Here is a 20824-nt window from a genome sequence, read left to right on the forward strand (position 1 = left end):
ATTAGACTTATCACCTATTATGCCCTGGATCAAAGAATCTAGGAATGCAAGAGATTCATTTTTATAAAAAAGCTCCCTCACGAATGACACGGAGAGCACCAAGAATGATGTCCTCAGAGATGCAAAATACAAGATTGATGAATGGGAAAGTCATCCTCAAAGAACTTACTCAACAGAGTGTTGATGTACATTTTTCCAGCCACTCTTCTGCTATGTTTAATAAGAGTCCCTTTCATCCGGCCATCAAGAATTTCAACTATCTGCCACCAGGCATAAAATCTGCTCGTTCTAGGGATATATTCAAGAAATATCTCAAGCATTTTCTGATAGATATGTGCTATTATAGGGTGAAAGAGTTCCTGGAATCTTCAGAATACTGAAACAGGTGATTGTTTGTTCTATGACTTGTCCTATATTTTACTTCATAAAGTCCTGGGACTAATAAATATTATTATGGAATGAATCATAGGAATAACTCTGAATTGTATTGGATTTGGAATACATGTAGCCATTACTAGCTCACCAGGCTAACCTGAATGAATTAACCTTTTTTCACAAATATGCAAATCTAGCTTCCTTAAAGTGGTACCACACGGTGCTTACGTGCTTTCTCTAAGTGGCCCAATGCGTGGCTAGTATAACGAAAAATGTGGCAGTTTCCATGACTTAGCCATTTACGCTGCATAACCATTCAGTGTATTAGGTCCTGGATGAGGGTTCTGTGGTATTTTGTGGCTAGGGATTGCAGGTCTCTCAGTGCTCTTACACATCAGTTGGCTTCTTCTAACATTTACATGTTTCCCATTCCATGGAAGATCTTCAGGTTCAAAACTTCAACCTGAAGATTTTCCCTCAAAATGGGAATTAAACTATTGCCAAAAGAAGACAACAGAGCACTGAAAGCCCTCTGATATCAAGCATCATATACATTATTCTTAGGTCAGTGAGAGGTGATGTGAATTCATCACCAAATCACAACACATTAAATTACATTTTATGGAGCTTTATTTCATGAGAAAACTTACTCGCATAGCTCTGGCATTGACTTGATCAGCTAGAGAGAGGCAAGCCAAGGTTGCTTCAGGATCTGCCAAGTGACACCCTCCACTCAACAACATATGCTCACAGGCATTTTTGAGGTCATCTGCCTGCAAAATGTTTACTTGAATAAGTCATTAATGTAATAAAAACAAGTAAATGGGTGATAATAATTGTTCAAGAGCATTTAAAAGGAATGAACCACAAGCTTTTGTCCTTAATCAAAATGAGGAACATGCTGTAACTGGTGATATGATTGGTAGTAGTAGTTTTAATGGGAGGTGACCGGCAGCTAAGGTCATTTGCACCACTAGGGATGGATGGGAAAGGAAGGGTGGAGAGAAACCCAGCGTTGGCACTTGTCGAAAGGCACCAAGGGGTCTGTAGTTTAACGTCCAATCCGACGGACGTCGTACTCACTCAAAGTGCTCTCCGCAAAGCACCTCAAGTGGGGATTGGGATACCATTGAAGAATCTTTGTTGTCTCCAGGATTTGAACCCAGACCCTCTTGGTGGGAAGCCTGTACGTTAGCCACCGCATCATCTCGACCCGGGATATGATTGGTCTTTAAATTTTAGCCTGAGGAGTAATTATGTTAAGAGAGGACTCTGTTGGGTTCTGCGGTTAATATTCATAATATTTGGATAAAATACGTCCGAGTTACAGTTTTTAACCTGGGCATATGACTACATCACAATGAACATTATTCTTTTTGGGTACCCTAAATTTCACTGAGTGAATGTTTTACATTAACTAATATTTGGAAATTAAAACATTGCACATATTATTGTAAGTCAATTCAATCATTCATTTCTACTTCCCTTGACCGTGAATATATTCTTATCCATTTCTTAATTAAACTCACAAACCACCATCACTCCTGAAGTTGACACGGGCATTATTTGAAAATAATTGTGAAAGCAAAGCTTCTATCAGTGGTACACACACCCATTTGAATAGACTTTGCCAGTGAAATATATTCCTAGAACATTGGAGATAGGAAAACACTTAAAATATGGCTTGAAGGGTAAATTTAAGACATCTTAAGACAGAGTGACATGCCCTGCCAAGTAGTTCTGAGCCAAATATAAGAAAAGCTGATGGTATTTTTGAGGTAATTAAAAAATTCTGGGCAAAAATGTAATACTAAGATTGACTTGAGCATACCTCTAACTGATCAGCTAAAACAAGCAGTGACCAAAGCTGTTCTGCACCCAGCACCCCATGGGGGTACTGCCCATAGTCCTTCCTCCCATCCTGCACCAAGCTGCCATCCTGATAAACATTCCATTCTATTTGCAACTGCCCACCATAAATCCACTGGAGAAACAACAACAACTGCTGTGGAGTGGTATCGTGTACTACAATTTGCCTGCAAGTACAACAATGATAAGTGAAAATTATATCTGTACAGAACATCTTTGCTAAGCTGATTTATAATCATTTAAATTGCTCATTGGATTCATATCATCATGAAAACATTTTTATTAGTTTATGGCTGTAAAAAATGAATGCCAAAAATTACATGGGTTCAAATAGGAATTTGAATTTTGTACTACATGGATCATTTCCCTTTGGATAAATCAAAAGTTCATGAGATAATAATTCTATATATTATTATTATTGTCCACAAAAGAAAAATATAGTAACTATTTAGAAATATTTTTGGGGTGGACACGACATCACAAAATTGAAAATCAGCCGTCCCAGCGAATTCACACTCCTATTGACAGTGCACTACGTAAGCTGCCTCCATCTGAGGGCCTACCTTTTGATTGCTTCTTTCATTCCTGAGAGAAGAGCTCTGCGGAACCAATCACAACGAGCAGCCACAATGGCACGATGTGCACCAATCCTCCAAACCCAACGACCCCCATTGAGTGCATCACTGTCCTCATCCCACTCCACAAATCCTAACCCTGAAAGAGTTCATTGACAACATCAAATGTATGCACTGCCTGAAAGAAGGGCCATAGGAATAACCCATTCATTCATCATAACTCCCCCCAATGATATGTTCCAAGTCATGCACTAGGATTCAGAAAACAAATGTGGGTATACCTTGATCAAAAATTTCCCGGAATTTATTCAGAAAATTAAAAATACAAGTTTATTCATCTAAATCTATATTGTCCCCTTCAAAGTAATCCCCATCGACTGCAACACACTTATGCCAGCGCTTGATCCAATCTTCGAAACATTTTTTTATATTCGGTTTTCGGTATGTCCATCAGTGCTTCCTGCGATTTTTCCATTACTTCCTCTCGGCTGCTAAAACGCGTTCCCCGTAATGGTTTTTTAACTCGATTGAACAGAAAGAAGTCACAGGGAGCCAAATCAGGTGAATTCGGTGGCTGTTGGATGGTATTTGTTGCATTTTTCGTAAAAAAATTACGAATAATGATAGCACTGTGCGACGGTGCGTTATCATGGTGCAAAATCCACGAGTTTTCTGCCCACATTTCTGGTCTCTTTCGGCGAATTGCTTCACGCAAACGTCTCATAACGCCCAAATAATACTCTTTGTTTACTGTCTGGCCTTGTGGCAAAAATTCATGATGCACTACACCGTTGTAATCCATGAAAACCGTCAGCATTGCCTTCTTTTTTGACTGAAAACGACGTGGTTTTTTTGGTCTCGGCTCATTTGGTGAACGCCATTCACTTGCCTGATGTCTGGATTGCGTGTCGTACTCATAAACCCACGTCTCGTCTCCAGTAATGATCCTTTTGATGAATGTGGGATCGGATTCAGCCTCGCAAATCATGTCTTTTGCGACGTCAACACGGTCTCTTTTTTGCATGAAATTGAGGTCTTTCGGCACCAACTTTGCTGCTACACGACGGAAACCCAAATCATTAACCACAATGTCTTGGGCGGATCCATAGGCAATGTTCAAGTCCTCCGCTATTTCTCTGATGGTTAATTTGCGGTTATTGACCAACATTTCTTTTACTTTATCAATTTTTTCACCGACTTTCGATGTCGATGGTCTGCCACTGCGTTCATCATCTTCGATTGACTCACGACCACTTCTGAACCGCTCGTGCCACTGGTAAACGACGGCTTTTTTTAGAGAATCATTGCCGAAACACTTTTCCAACATTTCCAACGTCCGTGCGCCACTAAATCCGTTTTTTACGCAAAATTTAATACAAGTTCGTTGTCGCAAATTTAAATCCATTTCTGAAATTGTAAAAAATCGCCAACACACACAGAGATAGATGTACTCTTGGCTACGTAACTTTTGCAAATGTCAAGTTATGACACTAAGATTTAAAGGGAATATCAACAACAGATGTACCAATTTAACAAAAAAAACAGAACTCAAATCGGAACGATGGGAGCGCCACACGGTGGTTATTCCTGGAACTTTTTGATCAAGGTAGTATTACTAAATTATGACCTGCATCCACATCCACTTCCAGAAAACTGTGTGAATTAATCATTCCATTCCTAAATCTGTGTCTAATCATCATAATAATCTCACTAATAGCCATTACTCCTACCAGTAATAATCTGTTTACTATGTTTCTTCCTTCACTTTTGCTCAACATTATTGCCACTCCTCACTGGGGTGGCAATACACCCCCATCACGAATAAGATAACGGATTCATCAATGGACAAACAAGTATTTAAGGAGAGCCGTGCCTGGTTCAAAGCGTTAACAAGAAGAACAACCATCATCCATGGCATTGTGAGGCATGGTGAAGCAAGCTCTGAGTCAAAGAGGCAGTAGAGAACTTCATCGGCGACTTCAAAAAGCACGTAGATTCCAAGGGTTACCAGCCACAAAATGTTTTTGATAGTGACCAGACAATTCTCAATGGGAAGATGATGCCAAAGCTAACCAATATTTGTGCAAATTAAAGTAGAAGAGAATGCATTGCCTGCCTACAAGACAAAGAAAGGCTATCTCATACTGGTATTTTTCACAAATGAGAGCGACAATTTGAAAATCAAATCCCTGCAGGGTTATCACTCATAAACTCCACGAGCCTTGAACAAGTGTTAAGTCCAAAACAGCAGGCTAAATGTGATGTGGAGGTCACGGAAATACCTACGAGGCATCGCCCTAGTAAGGCAGGGGCAATGCATGCCATAAATTTATTTGATGATCATTTTGAGTCTCATTTTTTCCAAATTTTGAAGGATCATGAAAAACAAACATCTCTGGATAGCTTTATAATGAAAAGGAATTAGGCATGTACCATTAATATTTAACAATTTATTTTGATTCTTTTTTGCTTTTACAAATCATGTTTACGTTCCGGGTTCCTTCATTCTGTGCTAGAAGAATAGGTAAACGTGATCCACAATACTAAGCAATGTTTACAATACAAGCAGTGGTACAAATAATTTTCTTTCAATAAACCTTATACATAAGTTATTTTTTCGACATGGAACACATTATTGTATTTTACATTAATTTATATGCAAAAAGTTGTATCACTAAATGAGTGTTTCGTTTTATAAGGAAGATCACAGAACTGATTATGCTTGTTTTATGAGGTTCCACTGCACCACATATTCTGCTGCAGCACCGTTAATACCATTTGATAATAATACTCTTTAGTGGCTTCTAAGGTCAAATCTTTGAAATACTAAAGCAGAGGTCAAGAAAATTATAAATGTTAACGAGACTTACTATTATCAGTAACAGGTGGGTTGTTGAAATCAGAACTTGAAATAGAAGTTAGAGCAACTTGGAAGACCATGTCTGCTTTATGTCCAGTTCTGAGGAGTTTTAATGCTCTTCTAGACAGATGGCTTCTTCTTGCAGGGGGAGGAGTTATCAATGAACCCACAAGACTCAACTGAAAAAGACATCAATAAAGCCTACATTAAAAAATGAAGCATGGTTAAATTGTACATAATTATTGAATGCTATACCTTTATTTAAGACCAAGACTGAGTTTTTTTTAATAAACAGGAATACAGCGTATAACTTTTCTTAAAATCATAAGGTACTTCAAATCTGTAGGCATACTTAAGAATAACATCTTAGTATGAAAGTAGTAAGATGAAAAATTGCATTTTATTGCTAGATGAGGAAGCTAGGCTTGTTCTGACTGGAACGAAAGGAAAATAAAAATCCACATTTCTGAATAAGTATTTAAAATATGAACCTAATTCATGTTAATTCCACCAGCAAAAGTAAATTTCATTCTTCATCCCAATTTAATTCAATTACTGCTAATGTCAATCCCTAACAGCATGTAAATTAACCTCAGACTGAAAAATCTGTACATTTTATGCAAGCTTAAAAAAGTTTTCTTAAAAATATCAGCAAAAGAAGGGAGAATGTTAGGCAAACGAGGAAGGGGTATGAAAAGGACAAGAATGCCCAATGAATAAAGGAAGGAAGGAAGAATGTGAAATTGAATAAGGTTTAATGGTAACATCAGGTTGGGATTTTCTACTAAAGGTGAGAAATGTATGGTTGTGCTGTTACGTAGTCCGTGCCCATCCAAAATGTAATGGTGCACACTAATTAAATGGTAAAATACCAATAATAACAACAATAATTATCACAACATGGCAATGCAAGCTATGGATATCAAGCAAAGTCATAAAAATGTATGACAAATTATTATCAATAATTTACTAGTTTATATCCCTATACCTATGACATAAAAATGCCCACATGGACTGGTTTCCTGAATATTCATAGGATTCAGCAAATATATGGCTGTAATATCATCATTGGTAATAATCAGAACTTGATGTAGTGAGCAGTTTTATGGAGACTTGCTATGCCAAGCTTCCACTGCATGTAGTGTTGCTATCCAAGCCACTATAGCAAGGATTTTTCTCCCCTATACATGCTCTTCTTCATCTAATGAGGCAGAAGAGAAATAAAGAGGAGGCATTGCCAACACTGCTTAATGTTTGAAAACAGGCATGAGAAGCATTGTTCTAAAACAATCACTAACAGATAAATATTATGATCCAACCAAATCCTTGAAAATTGGTCATATTCATCAGAAAATAATTAAAGGAATAAGAGCTCACATTAGCGCCAAAGGCAAAATACTACACACCTTGTACGAAGAGGCATCACACTCGGCTCGGAAGGATGAGCCGTGAGGAGGAGTCTTGGTCGGCGAGTCAGCCCGGCTGCCTTCATCATCCTCAGAGGTACAGTTCAGAAGTTTCAGCCGTTGAAGAGATACCAAAAATGCCTCTCTCTGGACCAACTCTGAGATCATGAGAAGCAACGGCTGAAGGATGGACCGGTGAGTTGACAGCAAACTGAGCAAACTACTCTGTAATATGCATGAGGACATATACGTAAAGACTCTATATGAATTAGTCGCCACAACAATTAATGCTTCAAAATCAAATCAAAAGAGATTTCACCGCATTGGACTTTGTTACTCCCTCCCCATGGTTGACCACCTTATTGTGGGAGGGAGTTTTGCCTGTTCCTATGACCCCAAGTGCTGTCCTAGTGGGTGTTCGACCTCCTGCTATACCAGGCAGGTCAGAGGTTACAAACCAAACAATGAGTGCCCTCTGGTCCTCCAGGTTGGGAGTTTGGCGTACGGCTCACAGCCCTCCCTTGTAAAACAGACCCAATCACAAAACCTCAGGAAATAATGTATGGCTCTTATGGAATCGACCTGGAAAATATCTACCAGCCTCAGATTTGAGATTTGTTACTTGGAATGTACTGGCGTACATTCCAAGTAACAAATTCTCTTTACCAACATTGGATATTAAGTGTTTTAAGAAGAACTCCTTTAATATAAGACTGACATTACTGCAATTCAGGAAATAGGATGGACAGGGTCAAGCATAATATAAAAAGAGAATATTACACACACAAGGTTTGTATAAAAAGTATCGGGAATAACTTTTTCTTGACGTGGCTGTACATCACAATGCGCTCACACCCCGCAGGCTGCAGCTTTGGTGTAGGGGGGTCTGGCCTTAAGCATGCGCCAAGTGCCAATCGCCTGTGAGCGTTTGTTCATGCTAGATTGTGTTTTTAATGGACCCCTGTTTAGTGACTTGGTGCTAGCGCAAAATGCAGCTAACAATTGAACAGTGGTACTAATCAAATTTTGGGTTAAACTGAGGAAATCGGGTACAGTGATGTTGGGCATGATTCGCCAAGTGTTCAAAGATGAAAGCATGTCACAAACTGCAGTTTTTAAGAAGCACAAGCTCATTAAAGATGGTCGAGAGAGTATGGAGGACAAGCCCCATGCTGGATGGACTTGGCACCAGCAGACTTTTTCCTATTACCAAAAGTGAAATTCTCCCTCGAAGGATATTACCATCTAAGTGCCATCAACCAAGCTTGCATGTGTACCCTTAAGGAACTTCTGGATTCTGCCTTTGAAGTCTTGGAAAATCCACTGGCAAAAGTGTGTCGACGCTCAAGGGTTGTACTTTGAAGAATTTTGAAACTTTGCAGAAATATCAACATCAAACATTGTATCTGTATCAACATCTAAATAAATCTATTTAGGTATTAATATAAACTTTTCCCTATACTTTTATGCAAACCTTATATTACAGTGATCACGAAAAACGTCATACCCTTTGTAATTGTATCATGGTAAACAGAGGAATTAAGCCGATTGCATTAGATTTCAAAGAACTAGGATCAAGAATTTCTTACACCAGACTGAAGGGAAGATTCTTTCACTGCAATGTCATCAGTTTTATGCATCTCCAGAAGTAGCCCCAGATGAAATAAAAGATGCATCCTAAGGTGCAATTGAAAAAGTAGAGGAGAAATGCCCAAGAGATGATATTTGAATATTCAATTGTTTCCGGCTCAACTTTGGGGGAATTCATTTTAATTAAATAAAGAATACAATGTATCTTTCCACTGTCTTTTGTTCACGTACAACCAGTTTCAATGCTCAAGCGTCCTGATGATGATGCTTGAGCGTTGAAACTGGTTGTACGTGAATAAAAGACAGTGGGAAGATACATTGTATTCTTCATTTAATTTATATGATATTTGGGTAATTACGGGAGACTTTGATGCCCTAATAGGCAGAGAGTCTTTCATCCAGTTAGAGGATGCAACAGCCTTCACAAAGAAAACAATGAAAATAGATTAAGGTTAATCTGCTTCAAAACATCTATTGAGTCAACGATAGGTAGCACATTATCTGATTCTAAAAGAACAAAAAAGGCTACATGGAAATTTCTTGAAAATAAATCATCAACTCAGATTGATCATGTTGATCAGTGCAAGACATTGGTGTAATCTGCTAAATATAAGGACATAGAGAGGATTCAATGTGAATTCTGATAATTTCTTAGTAATAGCCACCCTATGAGCAAGAATATCAATATAAAGGGGTCAAGTATACAAAATGGAATTAGTTAAAACTCCAAGAACCACACAATGCCAAGATGCTACATGGAAAAATCACAACAAGAATCCAAGGAAAAATATCCACCCGAAAAATGAAATTGATATAAGGTGGGAAGCAACTAAACAAGACATAATGGATGCCACATAAGAAATATTGGATGTTGAGCTGTGACCAGACAAGAGCCTTTTCCTTTCATAACGACAGTATGGCGGAAACTCTATTGAACAAAAGGAGCATATAGTAAGAATGATTAGTGGGAAAGATACTAGAAGAGCATCTGAGGAATATAAAGAGAAAAAAGTGAGGAAAAGTGAATACATACATTAGAAGAAAAAACAAAAATGGGAAATAAGAAAAATCAAAGAGTTAGAAAAATTAAAAGCACAGAAAGATAATAAAAAATTTTACAAAAGTGACATGGAGGAACTCAGTTTTGAATAGGAATACACTGATGAAAGCCAAAAGCAAGAGATGAAAGTAATAGAACCACGTAGGCTGAAAATAGACAATTACTTAAGAGATGAGGGTGAGGTAGACAAGGATATCTGGCGTCCAGATACTTTAAATAGTTGATTTAATGCAGCAATGGAAGTTAAAAAGGAAAGAAGGACCCAGAAGAGTAAAAAACCAATGGGGAAATAATCAAGGAGCTCTGGGGTAAGCCTGAACACGCCCTCCTTGGAATAGTAGAAAGCTAGGACAGCAGCACATCACCACCAAGCTTCACACACAGTGATAATATCAACACAATAGAGAGATGCTATAAATATAAGTAGTGCCATAATACCTTGGGTCTGGTGTCACATGCAAATACTAACACGAGCTATCGGTTGAATGCTGGAGGGAAAAATGAGGACATCGTGGTGGAAAACCAAGTCAGATGCATAATGAATAGAGAAACTGATGGTTCACCATATACCTGAGGATACAACATAAAACGTGATAAGTACATATTAACAAGTCATTGTGTGCAGGGACTTGAAGAATGAGTGCAAAAAAAATTGAGAAGAAAAGAAATTCCATTGCTATACTGTACAAGAATAAAGTCACTAAAAAGAGATTAGAGGCTAAACTAAATATCAAAATTTGACAAATATGTTCACCAGTTTAGAAAAGATTTCAAGCCAATAAAAAAGGACAAAAGATATAAACAAAGGATAATTATCAAAAGAATTTAGATGAACTGCATGGAACTTAAAATGCTTGATCATGTAGTTTTGAGAGCCTAAAAGGGTTTATAACAATAATCCTATATCCAATGGAAGAAGAGGAGGAAAGTGCAGATTCACCAGGAAGCAAGGAATTCAAAAGTCCATGAGGACTATGAGATGTGTAGATAGGCAAGACCAAGAAAGCTAGAAGTTGTAAGGCAGGAAGCTGTGACACTTGTTGCAATTTCACATTCTATCAACAGAAAAACTTTTAACTTTAATCATAGTTACACATTATGGAAGTGGTTAATTAAATTCTATGAGTTTTAATTATCATTTCCATTCTTCACTCATGCAATTTGTTTGAGTATAATATGGTACAAAATAACAATTAATGTTACTTTGGACACTAGATACCATAAAGTACATATATTTTAACTTGAATATCACATTTCTACTAAATAGATACCTCAAAATATTTTATGAAATGAAGTCACATCCTGAGTGCCAATTAGTATGAGAATTAAAAACCTTTTGGAACCAAAGTAGTTTATTAAAAAGATGACTAAAATGAACTATAGACTACATATGACTGCAAAATTTCTGATTTCACAGAGGATTTAGATAATGCCACTATGCTTACCACTTTAGATGTCCACTCAGCAAGAGCCGGTGAAAGATGTTCTGGAGCAAGTTGTTCATCAATTGTGGCCAATGTATCCCTCAAACGTAAAAGGAAAATTGGCAGTTCTTCAGAGAGCTCCTCAAGAGTTTGGCATATTACTCTTAAGCGACCTCCATTGCCAAGGTCACTAAAACTTTCCCTGAGAAAATATAATAATAATAATAATAATACTTTATTCATTTTAAAAATGGTACAACCATATTAAATGTCGTCAATCATAATATTACTTAATATATAAACATAAGTTCTTAAATGTGATGAAGATTGTCACAAAAGAATTCATCCAATGAGTAAAGTGGGTGAGCAAGTAACCAGGTATATACCCTATTCTTGAAACTCTGGATACCATCTGATTTCAACTGAGTAGGCAGATAGTTATACAGTCGTATGTTCATATTGTGAAATGTGTTGTAAGTTGATGACAATCTACAATAAGTAGTATTTAGATTCGATTTACCTCTTGTGGAATAGTTAATAGTGGCCATATGCCATGAGGAAAACAAGTTGAGATCCGATTAAAAAATATAAAGCCTTTTTTGCCACTAGCTCAAAATCTCCATTTGGGTGGTCCAACTGACACCCATTAAATCTATTAATCTAAAATATTTCTCCCATTTAAAGTTTTATTTTGTTTATTAAAACCACAACATTATTATTTTCTGTATCATCTCAAGTTGAAATGTGATGAAATAATTGACTTTGTAATTCCACACACTTTATTTAAAAACACGACCCAGCTTTCAACGTGGAACGTCATCATCAGGACCTGATGATGACGTTCAACGTTGAAACCTGGGTCGTGTTTTTAAATAAAGTGTGTGGAATTACAAAGTCAATTATTTCATCACATTTCAATATGTTATGCAAATTCCACAAAGTTACGCCTGAGACAACAAATCATATCATCTCAAGTGCCTTGTATGAGATTTATAATTTCAAAATACTGCCAAAAATGAATTTATATGTCATTAATAACATTAGTATCATCACTCAGAGGTCCTGCTCATCTGCAGATGATTCCCAGGTTCTGATATGAACAATCTTAAATTTATATTTTATTATGTCACTAATGAAATGATTGTCAATAGGTATGATTAATATAAAATGGTCAAATTACTGAGTCCAAAAACATCTAACACTAGGGCAAAAAATAACAGAAACTTTACACTTCCACACACTTTTAATGACCTACGACCATGGTTTCGATGCTGCGCAGCATCGAAAACATGGTCGTAGGACATTAAAAGTGTGTGGAAGTGTTAAGTTTTGTCATTTTTTACCCTCATCATGAAGGAATTCCAAAAAGTTAAGCCCAAAACTGTTAACTTAATCTAATTCAAGCATTTCACCAAGCATACTAACTTCTTCTGCATCAGATGGAAGAGATAAAAGGCAATTCTTTGGTGGATGCAATTTAGCATTTCTTCATCATCCTGAGAAGAAAGATAAAAATGAAATCACTTTTCACACACACAAGAATGGTCAAACAAAAATGTGACTACCAATAGCAAATCATATCCAAATCTAAACATCAGTTATCTTGGTGTACAAGGTGTGGCAATTAAATAACCGGACTGCTGCTGCTACCGACAAACAGCGAACATACCTCAGCAGATTTAAACATCTCTGTGCCTGTTGATCCTTCCCCCCCAACCCTGAGCTACGATGGGCATGGTTGTACGCCTCTCAGTCTCGCTGTAGAAATCGCCCATTCAAGTCCTCGCACTAGCATCTCGCCAAAAAAATGCAAAGTGTTCAGATGGAGCAACGAGTTAACTTCAAGTTTCTTGTGAAATTGGGGAAAACTGCTACAGAAGCTCAATCAATGTTAAAGGAAGTGTACAGAAGTGAATGCTTCTACACAGAAGTTTTTGAGTGTTTTAAAAGGTTTGAGTCATATGAAATGACCGGAGGCGATCCATACTTTGGATGACCTTCAGGGTCAAAAGCAGACAACATCCAGGAAATTGATCCACAAATAACATAGTGTGAGTGTCTGAGCTCTTGCTGGAACCTCACGAATAAACAAAGAAAGTGCCCATCAGGTTTTGTGTGAATCATTCAAGATGCGCCAAGTTTATGCAAAAATGGGGCCAAAACTTCTCACTCAAGAGCAAAAGGAATTGATAATGAACATTTGGGATGAACTTTTGACCAGAAATGATAATAATAATCCAGAATTGTCTGAAAGAGTGATTACTTGTGATGAATCCTTCCTTTTTGCCTACGACCCTGAAACTAAGCATTAATTGATGTGTTGGAAGAGCCCAAACTCACCCCGGTAAAAAAATGCACAAATGAACAAATCAAAATTCAAAGCTGCGATGTTTGTTTTTTTTTAAATGTGTGGAATTTTATACATTCACTAATTATCCAAAGGTAAGACAGCCAATCAACATGATTATGTCGAAATTCTGATTGCACTAGATGATAAACGAGTAAAGTGAAAAAGCCCAGAATTTTGGAAGAGAAATTCGTGGTGGCTTCACCAAGACAATGCTCTGCCAACCCATTCTGCCTTCTCTGTGAAGGCACTCTTTGCAAAATACGGCACACCATGTCGGATCACACCTCACCGCAATTGCTAGACCCTGTGACTTTTGTTTGTTCCCTAAAATAAAATGTGAGCATAAGGGGACAAGATTTGAGAGTGTGAAAGTGATGAACGCAAAAGCTACGGAGGTCCTCAACAATCTGATAGAAGTGGACTTCCAGCACTGCTTTTAAAACGATGGGCGTTCACTCCATATAACTATGATCATATGGAGTATTGTTGTGGGAATCGGTAAGGAGAGTACATTGAAGGCAATAGACTATCTAATGCAATTGGTGATCAATAAAATGGTTTTGCAGCAGCAGTCTGATTATTTCATTGCCACATCTTGTATATTCTGTGATGATTTGTAAACAGAGAAAACCAATGAAGCTTTGTTACCAATTGAATATGGGTGTCATCGTTATCAGAGGTTGATGAAGGAGAAGTTTTTCTTTCTTCTTTTGATGATTCCTTTGTTTTGATGGCTCCAAGAATCTCTTCAATGTCCTCCTTTAGACACATGGTTAATGTTGAAAGCACCTCAAGGGCTGACTCCATCTTCCCAACATTTCAGAAAATGCATGCAGCATGAAAAGCAGATTACCAGAGATGATAAGACTTTCACAAAATAGATTAATCCATTTCATTCATAATAAACCTTGAGTGGTACATAACATTTGTACATACAATGTTAGAGTTATACGCATGCCATCATGTGCACATTAAATTAGGGATGATTTTTCAACTGCAATTTTAAAATAATCACTTTCACATTAAGACTTTGGAATGTTGATTTATCTATTCTTTGGTGTGATTAAGACATGATTAACTCAAGTAATTCTTTACTTTATAAAACATTAATGTTTTCATTGTGACAATACAACTTTTAGAGCACAAAATAGCAAGTAACTGCAACAAAAAAAAATTAAGTTGCCCAAAAAAATATGCCAACATGACCTACAGTTGACATCAACATAAAAACACTTCTCTTTTATAAGCATTTTCCAATCGTACCAAACTTTTACATCATTGCACAATAAAATGACAAAAATCTCCTTTTGAGATATTGGTTACATGTATAGTTGAATAGTCTACCAGATTACTTTGAGCAAGAAACATCATTGTTCTATTTATAAACAAATTCCTTTTTTCCGACAGTTAATGGTGACAAATACAGTGGAAATTTGACATTAAAAACCACTCAACATATGAACTTCCTGAAAGTTAAATTTATAATTAAGAGTTAACATTTTTGGCAACTACAAACAAATTGAGGAAGTATCACATAACTACTTCATTTCATGAGAAATAAAGTATAAAATCATTAGAAATATATCGCTTATACAGAAAATAAAATCGTAAGAATACACCATAGCAATAGAGATATTAGATGATTTGGCATCAATGCCAGTCATCAATTCCAAAAAAACAGTCAGATTATATACACATGCCCACACACATTTACGTAACATTATATATATGCCAAACAGAATGCATTTTGTCACCTACACATAAAGAGTTGAAATCCAGGTAGTTAAAATAAATTATTAGCAAAAATTATGCTTCTTTCAGCTAATTTTCCTTCCAAACGTTATTCAATTTATTCCAAAATTAAAATCTTATAACTCTGCAAAAATTTGAAATCAAAGCCACGTACAAAAGCAACAAAACATCATGCACATTATAAATATGAGTAATGCAACTCATTTTCAAACTGTTTAAACAATTTTTTTAAAAAGGGCAAATTTAATGCTAGATAAATATCAATCTAGTACTCACTTCAGGAACCAGATGGGAAGCTAACCTATCCCTAAGAGTTGTCCCATCACCATTTCGCCGTTGGTTGTCATTCAAGGGAGGAGAACGTCGTGCTCCTGCTATAACTGGGGAAATTGCTGGAGGAATGGATCTTAAAATAGCAGACAACACAGCATCCAGCTGAGAAGCTAAAGGAGCCAACCGGGAAGCAGCAAACTGAGCTACCTCACAAATCTCCATCTTTCCCAAATGACATTGATTTTTTGCATAGATCTGACAGAGCTCCAAGGCCAACACCAGCGCTATTAATTAAAATAAAAGAAATTATCATAAGATGCATTTTAACAACATTAATCCTCATTCTATCATAAAACAACATTTACAAATAAACATTTCCATTTTAAATAACAATATTAGAGAAAGAGACTCAAGTTAGATTGATACAATCACTGATACATATAATAGCAACAACTGTCAACTCCCAGAAAAGCAAAATAATGTTAAATGAGAAGCACATATGAATACATTTCTATTTGGGATGTTATATCAGCTCATAATGTTTTTAATACAATGGTTTTATCAGCATTCCATGCCAATCCTTCAATGTGAATTACAATGCATTCTTTTATTTTGGCTTCTATCGTATAGTCTTGGGCCCAGTGTAACCTAGTTGGTTAGTTCATATTATTCCCCAACCCCGATTTTGACCATTACTAATGCTTTTTTTTTATTTTCAAAGACCAATGATATGTTTCCAATTCTTGGACAATGTGTAGAATTTACAGACCCAGGCCGATATGAGCCCCAGTTCATAATAATAATTCATCCTGGACCTGAGCCTACATAAGCTGAAGAAAGAAAGAAATGCACTTCACTAAAAGGAGCTGATTGGAATGCTTGTGAATAAATTGCAATAAAAATATTATACATAGATGAAATCCTAAATAGACATATGTATTTATTTACACCATTTCACAAAAGATTTCAAGAGCATCACATATGTTACTCCAGTTCTATACCACACAAAGGTTTACAGCCAAATCTCGTTACTATGCCACCTTGCTACTATGTCACTCTCGCTATTATGCCACTTTTGCTCGGTCCCGACAAAATTCAATACAAAATAAATTTACTATGCCACCCCCTAATATCGCTACTATGCCACTATAGTGAGACTGTTAAAAGGCACGAGTCGTGAAAAACTCTGCGTTTCTGCAGAGTGCTCGATTATTACATTCAATTCCCAAAAGTGAAGCGACTAACTACAGTCCAGCTGTGCACAACAAAACTCAATACGTACGCGCACAACAGTGACATTTTTTTTTAAAATTCAGCCCATAATATCAGCTCAGAAACGCAAGCGAACCGACTTTACGCTGAAGGAGAAAAAAAGAGATCATTGATGCCGCAAAGGAGAAGCCAAATCAGCCTAAGTTGGCCAAGGAGATTAGCAAGAAATGGGGCGTCGAAATTAAGAGGGCCACCCTAAAGGGCATTCTCTGCAAGAAGGGTGCAATCGAGGCTGCAATCAATGCTGGAGTTCCATCGAAGCACATGAAGTAGACGCAGGCTCACAGCCCGAAGCATGGCGAGAGAGTGCTCATATGGCTGAAGCAAGCAAGAGGACAGAATCTGCCAGTCAGCGGCAATCTGATCTAGGATAAGGCGATGAAACTGGCCAAGCTGATGCACATCCCGGGATTCATGGCGAGCGACGGTTGGTTGGACAATTTCAGGAAGCGCCACCACATAATGTTCAAGACAGTGCAGGGCAAAGCTGGAGCGATGGATTCGCACTCCCTTCTTGAGTGGCAACAACAGGTTCTTCGGCCCTTACTCAGGCAGGTCTCCGCAGTCGACGTCTTCAACCTGGACAAGTCAAACTCGAAGGTGTGGATGATGGTGGAGCTTTTCGAGGAGATATTGCATGCTTGAGATGAACGACTCGGCTAGCAGGGACGTAGAGTGCTGGTCTGTCTCGATAACTTCTCTGCCCACCCTTCCGAGCTCCAGCTGAGTAACAACCAACCGGTCTTCTTCCCAACTAACCCGACAGCCGATTCGTAACCAATGGATCAAGGAACCATAGAGAACCTCAATTTCCACTACAAGAAGCTCCTGCCATGCCGCAGGCTTGAGGTCATGGACGAGGGAAAGGAATTCAAGTTCACGTTGGTCGACGCTCTACTAGTCGCCCGGCATGCTTGGGAGCAGGTCAGCAAGTCGACGATCAGGAATCGTTTCGCAAACTTCATCGAAGAGATCCGAACTGAGGCACAGGATGCGGAGCTGCTCGAGATCTGGGAGGCTCTGCCTGCCAAGGAAAAGATACACGAGAACACGGAGATCGAGCTGCCCGACTTTCTGGAAGCCGACAAGTGCCTCACGACTGGCGGGTCTTTCAGGCTGGAGGAGATTGCAGAGCAGCGAAGATGACGAGATAACTATCGAGTCACGCTTGGAGCACTGTCCGCAAGTTTATGCAACAGAGAAGTGGGAAGCCTAGTGTGATGCAAGCGTGCAATCGGATAAAGAAAGAGATGCACGAGATCTGCTGAAAGAAGATGCACCAGCCGACGATTCTTGAGAGCTTTGGACTGATGGGTAACTTAAGAAAATAAAGCTGTTTTTACAAACCCTCATTACTATGCCACTCTCGCTACAACGCCACACTTGGTAGGACCCTACAGGTGGCATAGTAACGAGATTTGACTGTTTATATGTACGTGTAAAAATAAAAATATCAAGTATTTTATTAAAAATGAAGAACATCAGAATCCATTAAAGAAATATTTACACTTACTAAGAACAATAATCTAACCTGGTCAACTGATGGAATCTACACTCCTTGCTATAATTGACTTTAATATAGGCACCACAGATACCATAAGTAGCCATTGTGTATGAATGTGTATGCGCATTGCATTTGTACTTTTACTTCAAACAGATTTTTCATTTTCCTGCACATCAAAGTAGTGAACCATTCCCTTCTTCTCCAAAATGCTTAGCCTAGAAATTTTCAAATTGCATTATGCGTAGGTAAACATAACTAAGTAATTCATATACATGAAATCAAAATAAGAGTGTTGATACGGTTGTGACTAAAAGATCACCAAAGGGCAATGAACACTATGCAGCAATAACAAATGAAACCTCTTGAGCCATGATTTACTCAAGTGACTGCTACCCAGGGATCCCTTTCCACTGATCAAAATTCAGTCACAATGGGTAGCTGACAGCCAGCCCATGAAAACTGGCATAATCTGCTCTTTCCCATTTTAGCTCTACTCAAAAAAAAAACAAACATCTATCTCATTGCCTGTTCACAATTTCAACAACTGCTGGTGGCACCAAACTGTAGACTTAAGATTTGTTCACATGATGAGATGTTCCAATATAATGTAAAGCAGGAAATTTTTATGAGAAGAGAACACGGTAAATTTTTAATTATTTTAATGTGGATCCTAGCTGAATGGAGACAACCTCCACTAAAATACACTCACCCAATGAGGCTTCCCTGGCTGCCTGTTTGAGGGCAGAGCACAATCTGGTAGGAGTGGGATGTGGCAGACCCCTGTCCCTGCGTCTATGCGCCATTGATCTCACTGCTCTCCGCCCGATGTCATCCTCTTCTTCATCTTCCTCTGAGCTCGCCATTCCCATGTAATCTCCCATTGTCAGGTGCTCCTCCATCTTGGACAAACATCCATGAATCCCCGCAGTCAAAGTGACGATGTCTAATTATGTCAAAGACGGAATACAAGGGCAAAGGAATTAACTACAAGCATATCGCTATATGACCTACAAGATATATTGCTACATGGTTGAAAGTAAGGAAAAGTCCATCCAATGGGTTTCCAGCAGGGAGTTTGCACCAAAGAAAGCAAAGAGCATCCCTTCAGCTAGGAAAATTATGGTGACTTTTAAGGGGTTCACAAGGAATAACCTTCACTGACCATTTCAAAAAGGGTCAAACCATTACAAGTACACATTTAAGAATTTTTATAACACAACTAGAAAACAAATCTACAAGAAAATTACCCCTGACTGGCCCACAAAAAAGTCTCTTTCCATCACAACGATGCACCTGTTCATGCCAGGCATATAGAAAAGCAGAAGAGGAACGCTCCGCCTGGAGAACTCTGTGGCAAAGAAGATCAAGGTGGCTTGGATAAGCCTCGAGACACAATGGATTAGCTAGGAACATAACAGAATCAGGTATTGAAGGGAATGCATCACGAGGAAGAGCGAAAGATGACTGCATAGGACAAATTAATGAGGACGTGAAAACAAAGACGCTATCAGGAGGGGGGTGAGGTAATTAACATGAATAGAGAAGAATGGTTTAAAGCAATTTTAGGATTGAAATACATACAGTGAGGATGGTTAAAAGACATGAAAGTCTTCGATATGGACTTTTTACATTGGCACAAAAACTAAATACATATCAAAATCACTAACACACAAAAAATGCAATGAGATAAGAAAAGAAAATTGAAGATTGAGACGGAAAAAATGACATTTCCAGTTGGTCATTAAAAAATACATTCAAACTATAATATATATATATATATATATATATATATATATATATATATATATATATATATATATAATATAATATATATAATATAATAATATATATATATATATATATTATTATATTATATATATAAAATATATATTATTTTCTGTAATACCTGGCATGATATAATTTTGATTGCAGTGGAACAAATTATATATTTTATACATCTTGGAAGATAATAGTAAATTTGGGAAGCAAAATATTTGAAGGTCCTGCTTAGAACAGGCATACTACCTTGATCAAAAAGTTCCCGGAATAACCACCGTGTGGCGCTCCCATCGTTCCGATTTGAGTTCTGTTTTTTTTTGTTAAATTGGTACATCTGTTGTTGATATTCCCTTTAAATCTTAGTGTCATAACTTGACATTTGCAAAAGTTACGTAGCCAAGAGTACATCTATCTCTGTGTGTGTTGGCGATTTTTTACAATTTCAGAAATGGATTTAAATTTGCAACAACGAACTTGTATTAAATTTTGCGTAAAAAACGGATTTAGTGGCGCACGGACGTTGGAAATGTTGGAAAAGTGTTTCGGCAACGATTCTCTAAAAAAAACGGTCGTTTACCAGTGGCACGAGCGGTTCAGAAGTGGTCAAGAGTCAATCGAAGATGATGAACGCAGTGGCAGACCATCGACATCGAAAGTCGGTGAAAAAATTGATAAAGTGAAAGAAATGTTGGTCAATAACCGCAAATTAACCATCAGAGAAATAGCGGAGGACTT

The 20824-nt window shown here is 37.6% G+C and overlaps 1 protein-coding gene across 2 annotated transcripts in view; it reads right to left on the reverse strand.

Moving 5' to 3' along the window:
* The window catches only part of LOC139687220 (uncharacterized), a 66373-nt gene that overhangs the window by 14205 nt on the left and 31344 nt on the right, over positions 1-20824 (reverse strand). For both annotated transcript variants that reach the window (XM_071584349.1, XM_071584343.1), the window contains 10 exons: positions 19020-19253; positions 15538-15818; positions 14158-14316; positions 12585-12655; positions 11181-11361; positions 7086-7310; positions 5690-5858; positions 2808-2958; positions 2207-2411; positions 1026-1148 (listed from right to left, as the gene is read on the reverse strand). In XM_071584349.1, coding sequence (XP_071440450.1) covers positions 1026-1148; positions 2207-2411; positions 2808-2958; positions 5690-5858; positions 7086-7310; positions 11181-11361; positions 12585-12655; positions 14158-14316; positions 15538-15818; positions 19020-19253 — 1799 coding nt within the window. The remainder of the gene's footprint in view (positions 1-1025; positions 1149-2206; positions 2412-2807; positions 2959-5689; positions 5859-7085; positions 7311-11180; positions 11362-12584; positions 12656-14157; positions 14317-15537; positions 15819-19019; positions 19254-20824) is intronic.

Source organism: Hetaerina americana, unplaced genomic scaffold, assembly GCF_022747635.1.
Source record: "Hetaerina americana unplaced genomic scaffold, ioHetAmer1.1.p SCAF_1, whole genome shotgun sequence".
Taxonomy (NCBI): domain Eukaryota; kingdom Metazoa; phylum Arthropoda; class Insecta; order Odonata; family Calopterygidae; genus Hetaerina; species Hetaerina americana.